The sequence below is a fragment of the Micrasema longulum genome, unplaced genomic scaffold (assembly GCF_059751315.1).
Source record: "Micrasema longulum isolate JH-2025_06_02 unplaced genomic scaffold, ASM5975131v1 h1tg000765l, whole genome shotgun sequence".
Lineage (NCBI taxonomy): Eukaryota > Metazoa > Arthropoda > Insecta > Trichoptera > Brachycentridae > Micrasema > Micrasema longulum.
Window position 1 is genome coordinate 79,415 of NW_028277959.1, and position 13,892 is coordinate 93,306.

The window sequence follows — 13,892 nt, forward strand, 5'->3', positions numbered from 1 at the left end:
CCAGCGCCTACTTGTATATGGCATCAGGAGAATAAAACGTTTGAAGTGTTTATGACCGTGCAATAATTTATTAATGTTTTCGCTTAAACATATTTTACTCATTCGTGTATTTTAATCATTTTTGTTAGTTTGCCGAATGCTTATGTACATAAAATGAAATTGACCCTTGTATTATTTACATCTTTTTTGTTTTAGTACTAAAAAAAAAAAAAAAAAACTATTTCAAAATTTTAAAACAAAAACAAGAATATGCTTATTCTATTAATTTCACGATTACAAAAAATGTACGGCAAAAAGCTTTCATGAGTTATCTTTTATGAGTTGGCTTTTATGAGTTAACTTGAGTTATCGAATTAAAATCGGTCTATGGGGGATTCGAATCCCCCCCTTCGGTCCGGCTAGGTTAAAAAGCAGTAAGAATATTTTTTTAATACTGCTGATATCTTTGTTTTAAATTGGACAGCTCGCTTTGCTGACTGTTGACTTACTGCATTGTCAAACAAGAATAAAACGCATGGCAATGTTTTACTAAAAAATATTTATTTCGCATGTTTTTTTTATGAAAATGGGTTATTTAACTATTTAACATTTCAAATCAATTAACTATTTTCTGTGCAACTGAATTCTCAAAATTTAGATTTACTTTTTTTATTCTTTATAGGACATCTAGAAGAAATATAACCTAAAATTTCATCATTTCCTTTCCATAGCGCACTGCATCTGTACACCAATCGCAGCGTATCTTGATTTTTTTTGTTACATCTCCAGGTATCATAATCAGTCTTCCACTTTAGGTGTCAATCCAGGGACTATAGTTAAATATTCCCGTAAAAACACAGTTTTAATTATTTCATGTCAACCATGTCGCAAATCGAACCCAAAACCTCTTGCATGGCAGGCAAACGGGCTGTCCGTTACACTACGAAGCGGACAATTCTAATATAGCGCATCTGAGATGCTTATTAACCGAGGCCCTAAGAGTCTATAAACTGAGGCACATAGGGCCGGGCCGATTTAATAAGGCTATTGGGCAAATTCAGTGCAGTGCTGATTAAATTAGAGTTTACTAGCATGTAACAGTCGGCGATAGCTGTCTGTTATTATTTTTAATTACTGATTCTTCACTATTCAATGTTCATCTCTTACTAATTGAAGTTTTTGAGAAGAAATCTTTTTTTGCACAACACAGGCTCAATATTACAGTGGTGAATTACATCTCAGTAAACCCCTCGGCTTGAGAAAAATCACATTGATTTTTTGTGTTCTCACCGAGAATTAAACACAAAACCTTTCGATTTATTTTTAACTTTATTTTTATTTCACTATTTTTTTTTTTATTTGTTTATAAATATTTGTGAATAAAATACGTCGGAACATCCCTCAAACTAGGGTTAAAAAATAAAATATTTCGCTTTTTTTAAAAAAAAGGTGACGAAATAGAGAACTAACTTGGAGTAGAATAAACTATTAAACCACCGTAGTTTTTTTTTTATATATTTGAGGTTGCATTTGACCATAATGTTTTTTTAAAGTATTTTTTTCGAAATCGAAATACCTTATTTTTTAACCCTAGTTTGAAGGATGTTCCGCCGTATTTCAATCACAAATGTTTATGACTACCAAAGAATAGTTTAAAAAAATACAAAAAAAAATTAAAAACTTTAAGTTCTGAATACTTGAAGGTCAAATTTTGGAAAAATCTCAATAAGGTATAAGAATTTACATATCTCCCAAACTATAAAACTTTAGCTAGGGAAAGTAAGTTCCAATAATTGGCAAATGACCTCCTTTATGTGCAATTTGCTATGGCGGGTTCAGTTTCAGTCACCTGTTTATAAATATGTTTGTATGTATGAATAAATATGAATAAATCTTAACCACTAAACCACGGAGGCCGCCAAAATTTTGTGTGGTTTTGGTAGCATTATTCTGAGTGACAGATTCTTTTTTATTACATACAGATGGCTCCTAACAGCCAAAAAAAAAATATGATGTCCAATGAGAAGATATTTCAAAGTACCCGGGATCCTCATCAACCAAGGTCCGTCTCGTTTTGGTTTCGGCTGAAAATCTTGTTTCGGTCGGTCACTATTATATATACAAAAAACTGTTTTTTTATAGAATTTTTGGGTTCTTGTGATTTACCCTTAGAGTATATATACTTAAAAAGATTTACCTAAGTATTTTGATTTTGGAACCATTTTCGAAGAAGAAAATGGGGATCAAGTAAGTTAGATAGGAACGGTTCTCTGATCCATAAACCCACAACGCTATCCAATAGACCACAACTCGATTTTTTTATTGTTTTATTTATAAACTCACTTAAAGGATAAAATTTAAAAGTAAAATTACGTTTAATTTGTACTTAGGGCATGTTTCAAAATAACATAAATATAATGTTTCCCACGGTACGGGACACCCCACTCCGTGAAAAAACATAAGTTTGCATTTGAAAAAAAATTTATGCAATTCAGTAGGACTTGATCATTTATATGTTAATTTTTGTATTTCTTTGATAAATTATTTTTTTTTTTAAAAAAGGGTCTATGAAATACTGTCCAATAAATAATTTTTTTTTTGCTAATTATTGGTAGCATAAAAAATATTTTGAATTTCCGCAAAAACGGTCATTCTTATTGGCCACGCCCTTATACGTAACAATTTATGTTTATTTTTTCCTGGCCACTTAATTTAGTTTAGAACATTATCACGAATCTTTACGTCACAACAACAAAAGTCAATCACGTCGTGTTTTTCTACGAACTTGTTTTTTAATTGATTTTGTTTTTTACATTTATGCATGAAAACATGTTTTCACAATATCCATTTTGATTTTGAAAATGCAATTAATTATTCTAAATCCATTTCATATATTTTTATCGGTATTCGTAGTATGTGATATTTCCCTATTTCAAATTTCTACCAACGATTACTGAAAGAAATATTGTTAGCTTCCGATCGACAAAAGCTATCTGGGCTGGTATTCCGAACGCGTTAATAGCGCGCTATAATGCGTATTTAGTACGTAAAAACGCGATATACCGCGCTATAATTTCGTTTGGAAAACCAGCCCTGAAGAAGCATATTACACAAAAGTACACAACGCGGAGTATTATGTACTTGCATTACACAACAATATTTTCTGTCATAATCTGACCAGTTTCTTGTTCAGTTCTCTGATCCATATAAAACATGCTTTAGGCAGTGTTAACACTAAAAAAGGGCATTTCGGTTTTTTAAAGGTGTTAGTAATAACAATATCTGTTTCACGTATTAAACTGTTACGTGAATTTCAATTTCAATTTATATTTAATACGTTTTTGAACATTACAAAAAAATGCATGGCATACGTAACACGAGAAAAAAAATAGCTGAAGGCCATTTTACTCAACCAGATGTGAGGGCGGACGAAGGAAATATGTGACTGAAGAAGTAAGCTTGAGCTGGTTTTTCATCACTTAACAAATGGAGTGCATTGCGACACCTAGGCACCTGTTCATCACTCCGGTGAATAAAAGAAACGTCCAATGAAATGCCGCTTCCTAGGTCCTAGGACACACGTTCACCGGCGGACGTCAAGAACAGTACAGGGGAAAGCACCTCGGGGAGATAAATTGCGTGGGACCCACAAACATCGGTCGAGGGTCGGTTCACCAGGAACTCGGGAGAGTTCGTAGTTTGAATAATTTATTTAACGGGTAATAGGCAAATCGCGGAGACACCTGTACTTGAGGTTTACACCCATTTTTACTTAGTGTAAAATGATTATCATTCATTTATCCATTGCACTGCAAACAATGCGCGCGTATAAGTCGCACACTAGGGTACATCACGAAAAACTTTTTTTGGAAACTCAAACTTTCAAGTTGACAAAAAGTTGTAAAAGTCACAAGTTTACAAAAAAAAAAAATTCGTATCATTGATATTTAAAGCATCAACTTTGTCGTCGAACATTTTAATAAATGTTATTAAATGTTGGTATATTACGACTTACCAACTTTTCTATGTCTACCGGTTTCAACGCGTACCCGTTCTTCGTCAGGACACCAATTGAACCAACATGCAAATCCCACGATACATCTTCACCATAGTTGTTGCACAAAAATATAAAACCAACACGACATGCATTTTAATAAGCAACCCTTACGTACACTGATTATGTTATGAAAATATTTTATGTTGTGGGAGAAATAGTTTAAAAAAGAGGGAGGAGATGAAGGGAACGGCGTGAGTTTAATAGATAGGCAAAGGGTTACCATTACCATGAAACATCGTACAACGTGCTATATTGAAAGGTTGTTTGATTAATGATCAAAGGAACATTATTTTTCCAAGCTTTCCTAATGTGAAATATTTTAATATTATTTACTTTTAACCCTTTATTATTGGTTGCCACGTAAGATTTGGAATCTGATATCTTTATTAACGTAATGATTAAAATGGATTAAGTGATATGCGAATTCGGAGATATTGTTATTGTGAAGACACCTCATATGTTCTTAAACACAAATACCAATATTTCCTGATGTTCTTCCAATGTTAACTGAAGGGCAATAACTGCATTTTATTTGGTTAACACCTGAATGATTTATTAAACTATTTATTTATTTATTATCAAGCAATAATTGACCAAAACTACTATAAGTATAAAATGCAAGTTTGATATTATTCGATAAAAAAATGAATACGTTTGTGGGTATTTACGTAAAGAATTCTTCTCCGCTTATTATCATTATAAGCACTATAATTACTGTTTTTTTGTCCGGAATTTTTCGTCAATAACATAAATGTGTTTTTCTTTTCTTTTTTGATTTAAAATACAAAAACGTAAAGTTTAAAATGTTGAGTAACTGTGTTAAAATTTATATATCTGACAAGTAACATTTGGGTCTCCCGGGTTAGATGTAAAATTATCAATTTTTCACAAAATTTCGGTCTATTGTTGATGGTTCCAACTCGCACCTGAGAAATACTTGCCCTCTATTTAGAAAGTCGGAAAGATGAAACAATACATAAATAAATTTTCAGTGGCAAATGTTTCCAGATAAACATACAAGAAGAACACATATCATCGATTGAACCAGACTCAACATATTTTGGACACGTAACTCCAGACAGCGGCTCTGGGTAAAACGTAAACAATATCAACACTGAAATTTGATAAATAAACTATTAAAGCTCTTGGTTGTGATGGTACTGCATCAAATATATAATGTCTCTAATATATCCATTTAAGTCATTCATGTTTTAAACTCCCAGAACAATCGGTAGTGTGCCTGCTAAATATATATGTCAAGCTATGCTCACACGTGAATGTCGCCAAGAGTTGGCAAGCAGAAATACTGGAAACATCTCCCTTACAAGATGTTGACAGTAAAAAAACTAATTTAGCGTTTATATATTGGATCACTTGATCCAACTCCGCTTTGTCATAAAGGGTCCCTCGTGGTTTGCAATAAACTGCAATTAAAAAAATATTATTTATGCATCACAAAACTATTTTTAGATAGTACAATGCATCAAGCACCTGAGAGATAATCTTAAAGTAGTTTTTTAAAATTATTTATTGACAATTCTTGATGGAATTCCATTGTAATGATGTAATAACTTATATTTACAAATAAGTTTTTAATTTTAAAATACTTGGTACACTTCCACTATCACCACCAGTCTGAAGATGTCTATATAGGGTGAAAGCGCTAATTGGTCAAACAAATTAGTGGAAGTGCACAAAATATTTTTTAATTAATATCTTACATGTAAATATAAGTTATTACATCGTAAAGTAGTTGATGTTCAATCATTTCTACAGATAAATGCTTTTATGGTACAACCAGAACTGTTCCTTTTTGGAATGTTGTTTGTCTTATGAAAACTAATTAGATGTCCATGCAAGCAAAACGATACAAAAAGCTCGACAGATATAAAAATAAATAGAGTTTTTAAACCGTCATACGTTGATTTTGAGTCAAAGAACGACATATAAAGTTTTAAATTCTTTTGCAATCACAAACAGCAGTAAAGGAGCTACGGAAGATTCAAATCATGTTTGTTTTTTAAAAAGTGAGATGGGTTTATAAGGTTAAGATTACTGGACAGAAAATACTTTCAAAATTTGAAACAAAAAGTTATTTCACGTCTGCAACTGCAACAGTCTAGGAATAAATATCAATTAAAGGTTTATTTTCTATAACAATATAACATATTTTTTTTAAATAATGATAAACTTAAAAGAACATTTGCGTTTCGATTTTTTTAAATACGCGTATTCTAAATAAGTAACTTTAAATAATTATCCTTTACAACCCAGTTTAGGGAAAAGTTTTGGTTGCAGGTTGAGAAAACTGCTTGAACTTGTAATGCCACTTACGTACATAATAATGAAATAAGTATATTCCGAACTGACAACTATAAAATTTTGAATGTCATAATTATCTCAATCAATTATCAAAATCATAAGACAATATAATCACTATTAATTTCTAATAACTTTTTAAAGTGATAATTTTACAATTGTTATTTATTATATTTCGAAAAAATAAAATTATTTTTAAATTTCAGTTTTAATTTTCTTGCTCTGAAAATAGGGTTAATTTAATCAATTCAAAAATAAGTTGGGTCCAGTTAACATATTTTAGTAGTGAAATGCTTTTAATTTGTATGGTTTCAAGAAATTTAAAAAAAAAGTAAACTGGTCTGGTCTGTATTTAAACCTTTATTATATAATTTAATAATTATTGACTGTACATTTCTGTAAAAATAAATAGATTGGAAGTAAATTAAACCGTCAAATACATCAAAATTTTGAACAAAAACTGATAATTTTACAGCTAATCCAATCTTTTTTTTACGTTTTTATGTAACATTCTGAACCTTACATTTTTATACTTGAACACCAAAAAAAAATTTTATGTAAAAATTTATACAAAATCTGCATTTTTGACGAAATAAATCAAACTTTGGGCTCATTCCAGGAGACCTAAACATTTTTTCAATTAGACTAATTTTTTTTTAAAAAACATTACTATGTTGACAACTTTATATTAACTTGGAATTGTGAAATTCATTGAAAAAAAAATCTATTGGGTTTATGGAGTTCGAAGTTGTCAATTTTGTCGGACAAACTGGGACGTTCACACAGTACATAAACGTAGCAGGGCCCTGAGATCAATAGGAAGTTAACATTTATCTTAAATTTTATCTATAAAAAGTTTTCTGTGTGAAAAGCGAAAATGCATACGTGTTTTTCTTTTAAACATATTCAATTATAGGCTACCGATGAAGGTACTTTAAATGTGAATGCAAATGTTGTACTCATTTTCGTACACAAATATCCATTTTTTTATGGACAGTCGAAGATAACTCTGTTAACTTCCTATTGCAATCGGGGCCCTAGAGCCCGGAGATGTGATAGAAAGGAGACCAGATTACGGAAACGTATTATTTGTAGAAGTGGGCTAGCAAGTGAACAATAGTTTTTTGACTGCATTTTTTCATTTAGACTCATTCAGTATATTTTATTAGGGCCATTAACTTTTTATATTTGTTAGGAAATAACCAGCTAAGCCTCTATTTTATAGGTTTGTAAGCGCGTAGGGAAGCAATGATTTGGAAGGAAGCTATGTGTAATGCACCATAATACCCATACCAATTAAGAAAAAAGCCTTTTTTGTATTTTTCCTTGCAATCAATTGCGCCACGGCACCTGTCAAATCATCTAAAATTTTCTATCGGATATAGCTATATTCTTGGTCAGAGTTTTGGATTTTGTTCAGGTCAAAGAAAGATAGACAAAGTACATTGATTTTATGAATTAAGAAGATTTACGATGTTCTTATTACATACCTTCTGTGTTGTACTAGCGTTGAAGTTGGCGAGTCCGTCAGAGGTGAAGACGTATACATTGTGCAGAGTGGATGCGGCGACATCAACGATAACCTTATGGAGCTCTTCATCTTGATCAACGCCTGCAAGATTGCTTCAGCTTCGAGAGTCACAGCGGTCATTCCATGTTTCCCGTACGCTCGCCAGGATAAGAAGGACAAGGTAATTTATGAAATAAAAATATTCCTCTATCTAACAGTTGTTATATAATTTTACTGATAATGTAGGTACAATTCATACTATTTTTTTTATTTCTGTATCTACACCGTAATCGAATAAAGTACAAACTTATTTGTTTGGATTTTAACGGAATTTTTATTAGTTCTATATCCAAAGTTCCAACGTTAAAAGATTGAAAGTACATCATTGAATGTAATTTATTTATTTTTTTGTCAATTTCATTCGTATTATATAACCACACATCAATTTAAATAATTGTCATCACGTATGTAACCTCTTTAACTAAAAAATGGCCACTTAAACCAGCCAATGATAGGTCATAAGTCTTGTGAATGCTTAGACTTCAATATTCTCTTTTCTGAAAAGTTGTTTATCTCTGTTATAATTTGTTAATATTAACAGCTCTCTAGGGGGTTGAATCCAGTCCTTGGCAAAAATAAACCCTTGAATAAACCCAAAACATTGTTTATGTAACTTCCAATTCAATTTAACCCCTTAAGGAAAATTCGGACTTGAATATTTCTCCAGAAGATTGATTTTGTCCCTTGCAATTTAAAAATAAATCAATTAAATAACGATACACGGTTATATTTTTTATCCTTTGGTTTACAAAACTACAACATCTATTCATTATTATTTAAATAATTATTGAATGCTCTAAACGGCCATTTAACTTTGGTCCTTTATATAAAATTGATCTGTAGACTTGTCTGCTTAAATTTTTAAATAATTTTATTTAGAATTTTCAGAATCTGCTAAATTAATACAAATTACCCACATTTTGTAAGAGAATTTACCTACATATGTTATAAAATAACTCGGTAGTCAGAAAGCAGAAGGGACTATCTGTAATTTTCAAAAATGATCAGAAGAGCTGAAATATGTCTAAATTTTAAGATTTTAATCCAAAAACTATAAAAAATTTATGTTAAATTATGCTTTTTAAAAACTTTATTTTCTACGTGTCTTTACTCAAAGAGTTATTAAAAATCTTCACAACGAAAAAACAGAGTATGTACAATTTACAGATGGTCCCATCTGCTATCTGACTACCAAACTACATATTCTAAGCATGTATGATTATCCAAAATTTGAGCGAAAAAATCAAATCGTGTTGAAGTTCGCTTAGTAAAATAACGGAGTACTGGGTCTAGCGTGTTAACATTTTTTAAACTCTATTCTCGTGTAATAATTATAAATCATAGCTTTTTCTGTAAACTTTAACTTTTTCCTAAAGGAAACCCACGAGGGTAGTTATTCAGACTATATTTGTTGTATTGTTTTATTTTATAAAGATAATAATTCATAGAAAATATCACAGACTGTCGGTGAAGATGAAAAAGAGTCAGCTACGAGGATCACAAAAAAGTCTAACGAATGGAAGTTTCGGGTAACTATACAATGCATTCAAATCCTAAGCATGGAGATTTTGGCATTCAAACACAATCATTTGTCATGCATTTGTATGAAATATATAAATAAATAGCATTTGCGATGTTTCAGTGCAACAAATTCATGATTCATTCTCTTCATTGGATATTACTTTCATGCCATTTGTACATCATAGTATAGTATATATGGCGAGAAGGAATGAGTGAGGATGGAAATATTCATAGAATTCATTTTCAAAGTCGTATCATGTATGAAGTAGACACAACCGAAGGGCATGTGTGATAAGATGTATGAATCCGGAAGAAGTTGGGAATGAATGTCAGTATAGGCGCATGTGGCGTTCCAGCCTCTTTGCCTACTCAACAAAGAAATGGCGCGATGATTCACTAATAGTAACGATGTAATATCTCATAAAAAATACCGTAAATTCAAAGTATCAGAATTCGAATCGTATATATTTTATTTTTAAGCCTTAACAAAGCAAGAGACATGTTTTAAAAACGGAAAATCACAAAGTTATTGGTTCAATCAATAATTTAAATACTTCATAAGCTTGAAGGTTAATTTTTGTTTTTGATTAATTAAAAAAATTCATAATGATTTTTTTTTAGTTTTTTCGCTTTCTTTAATTTTGTATCAATTCAACATTTTATAATAATAATCACTCAATCGTGGCTTCATGGTGTAATTGTAAGCCCGTTCGCCTACCATGCGAGAGGTTTCAGGTTCGATACCCGACGCGGTTGAAATGAAATATTTATTCAAAAGGGTGTTTTTTCACTAGAATATTTCATAGTCCCTGGACTGGTAAGTCCCTGACGCGTAAGACTGATCATCTTACCTTCATGTAACAAAAAGGATCAAGATACACTGCGGTTGTGTACCAATGCAGCGCCCTACGCGGAAAGGGAATGATGATGATGAGGAAGAATCACATAATCTACATGATAAGTAAAAGGAAAAATGATATTATTTGCTTTTCAGAATATCACAACATACTATCCAATATACTATTTGATTATGCTTTTGACGAATACATCATAATATATATATTATCGCATTATATTATAAGCTTTTTGTATTTCATTAGATACTATCGTTAAACTCTACATTATTTATCTACCTACAACATTATCGTTAGAGATACATGTACATTATTGTTTTGTTTATTTTATATCATTATTTTTTACATTAGATGAATATTTTATATTTTTATTATTAATGGTGTTATTATATTTTTTTTTGCTTTAAACAAGCGTATTTTTATATAAACAAACACAAAAAAACCATCACGCTGTTTCCCCGTAGGGGTAGGCAGAGAGGATAGAACGCCATAACACTCTAGCTTGGCATACAGACCTCGCTTCCTCTACATTCATACATCTTCTCATGCACGCACGTCGATTATTCCTACTTTTGACATGTCCATCTGCAAGTATTTGATGGACTTGATCGTGCCATGTCTTTCTCGGTCTTCCTCGTTTTCTGCATCCATCAACATTTGCATTGTAGATCCTTTTAGCCGTTCTTCGCTGTCCATTCGCTCTACATGTCCAAACCAACGCAGCACCCCTTTCTTGATTCTGTCAATAATGCATGTCTCAGCCTTACACACTTCACGGATCTCGACATTTGTGCACCTATCATACATTGTTTTACCACACATTCGCCCGAGGGATCGCATTTCGACAGCATTCAACCTACTTTCATCATCATTTTTCCAATTCCATACTTCGCTCCCGTACATTAGAGTTGAAACTAGAACTCCGTTGTGAACTATGATTCAGTAATTCGGTGATTATAAAGATAAATATTTTTTTTGTAAAATATGGCTAACTTTACTAAAAATATAGTATTCTAAACTTTCGACAATTTTTTTTATTGACGGGGTCAGTGGATTAGAAAAAAGTAGAAAAAGTGATAAAAATATTAAAGTTCTAAATACATTTGATAACTCATTCGTTTACTCTGGGTTTCTCAAAGTTTTTTTTATGATGATAAGTGAACATTTATCATCGTAATAAAAACAAAAAAAAACATTTAAAAAAATTATCATTTATTTAGTTATTAAAATAGTTTACATTAAACTATGAGTGAATATAACTCTCGATGACTCAGATGATTTTGAGTTTTTGAATCGCAAATATTTTTTGCAGGCACTTAGTGAATCTGTTGTGGCAACGAGCCTGTTTCTGCACTTTGACTTTGTTGCAGCATAATGACAGCGGCCTCCGTGGTGTAGTGGTCAAGACGCTTGACTCACACACGAAGGATTCCGGGTTCGATTCCCGATGAGAACACAAAAATTAAAATATGATTTTTCTCAAGCCTGGGTGTTCTGTGATGTAATTCATCACTGTAATTGGGCCTCCTAGCCTGTTGTGGTGCAAAAATAAATAAATAAATAATTAGAAGCTCCCACATCGCATAAATAAGTTGCAGAGAACGAAAACAATGACAGCTTGATTTGAAACATTGGCCTACGTACTCTTTTTACAAACTCGTCCTGATATCATTTAATCTTTGTATTTTAGTTTCGTATGTCGGCCTCGTGATGTAGTGGTGAGCGCGTTTGCCTACTATACAAGAGGTGTCGAGTTCAATTCTCGACATAGTTGAGATGAAATATTTATTTAAAAGAGTGTTTTTGCACTGGAATATTTTAATGTCCATGGGCTGGTAACTGAACCGTTAGACTGATCATATCACCTTCGTGTAACAAAAATGATCAAGATTGCAGCGATTGGTGTACCAATGCAGTGCCCTATGCACCTTTAGGAGCGGAAAGGGATGATGATGATGTTTGTTTAAAATCTTACTGTTTGATTCTACCAGATTTTTTTAATCACTTGCGTTTAAGCCTACTTTATCTTTCACGGAAAATGGATTCCAAACCCAAGAATCGTCCTTGCTAGTTTTTGGAAAATATTACGAAAGAGTTGTTCTCGTACACATATTTTTTTTTGCAAAACACCTATTTAGACTCCGTTTTTTTTTACGCGGAACATAGTTTGAGAAAACCTGTACTAACCTATTATGACTTTTTAGGCTGAGCCCGTGCTAAGCCATAATAATTTAAAAATAAATATACCATGAGTAATAATAATAATAATGAACTTAATATCCTTTTTTATAATAAAGATACCAGTCAGTATTATCGCTTTCTTAAAAAATGTATATTTATGACTACTTTGCTTGTGCTTATAAAAAACGAAAAGGCTTACATATCACATAACATTAAATAAGTTCTAAAAAATAAAAAGTATCCTCGTCTAACCTTGAAGTACACAGATGTTTGTATTTCAATGACTATTATATCGAAAAGAAATCAATGTTTACAAAGGTCAGAAGGTTATCATATAATTCACTATTATATTATAGTACTGAATATATGTATATATATTATAGGGTCAAAAATGTTTAGTCATGGGGAGCATAATATTATATGGATTAAGTATTAATATTTCTTAGAGCGCAAATATAGTATAATTACTTCGCTACAAATAACATTTTAATATCGTTTTAAATACCAAAAAAGCTTTGAATAAATAGATAAACAAAAGTTTCTGTTTGCACATTAATGATTATGATATGACTGTTAACCAAGTCTTTTAAATATTAATAAAAAAAAAAATATTCGTACAACTACGTAAATAAATAATAAAAATTCAATAATAACGTATCTCAAACTCTATGAGGCCAAGGGCCCTGTGTTGAGTTGGGATACAACATAATGGAAAGTGGAAGCACGTACATAATTAAATAATGGCAAAAATAAAAATGAAATATTTTTACATAAACATACATTTATTTCAAAGGGCATCTGGACAACACGCATAATATTATATAAATTTGTGCAATATCTCGCAACAGTCTCCTGCAACGGTCTCTTACCTTGGACAAAATTCTTTACTCTGGTTTGATGATGAATGCAAACAGGTGACTGAATTAAATAAGAAGGCTTACCTAGCCAGCAACAAAGGAAAACTAGATGTCTAGAGGAGGAGTATGAACAGAGAAAAAGAGAGGAGAAAAGGACACAAACAGTGAAAAAGTGACAATACGAACAAGGCCAGATAAGCGAACTTGAAAAAATGAGATCATATGCTGTAACTACGAAATTTTACAGAGACACTAATGAAAAAAGAAAGGAATTTAAGCCAAGAGTTGTAGCATGCAAATCAAAAGAGGGTGACGATGACAAAACTCGGTCTCTGCTGAAAATTATAAATAAAAGTTGAATAAAAATATGCACATATTTTTATTACTGTAATTAAAATGCATTTCCACCGAGAAATATCAGTAAGAAAACTCAATTTACCAAAATAGGGTAATATTATCAACGGTAAAACAAATATTCTAAAGCGCTGGACTCAACACCGAAGAGCTGCTTAAGGAAGTCTCTGGCATAACATGTAATACAATATACGTAGGTG

At 31.5% G+C, this 13,892-nt stretch overlaps 1 protein-coding gene across 3 annotated transcripts in view; it reads left to right on the forward strand.

The window, feature by feature from the left end:
• Nucleotides 1-13,892, forward strand: part of LOC148279106 (ribose-phosphate pyrophosphokinase 2-like) — a 43,291-nt gene that overhangs the window by 8,249 nt on the left and 21,150 nt on the right. Inside the window, exons 2-3 of one of the 3 annotated variants that reach the window (XM_088230436.1) lie at nt 7,863-8,046; nt 9,374-9,454. In XM_088230436.1, coding sequence (XP_088086562.1) covers nt 7,863-8,046; nt 9,374-9,454 — 265 coding nt within the window. The remainder of the gene's footprint in view (nt 1-7,862; nt 8,047-9,373; nt 9,455-13,892) is intronic. The other 2 variants (XM_088230437.1, XM_088230438.1) reach the window with 2 other exon arrangements.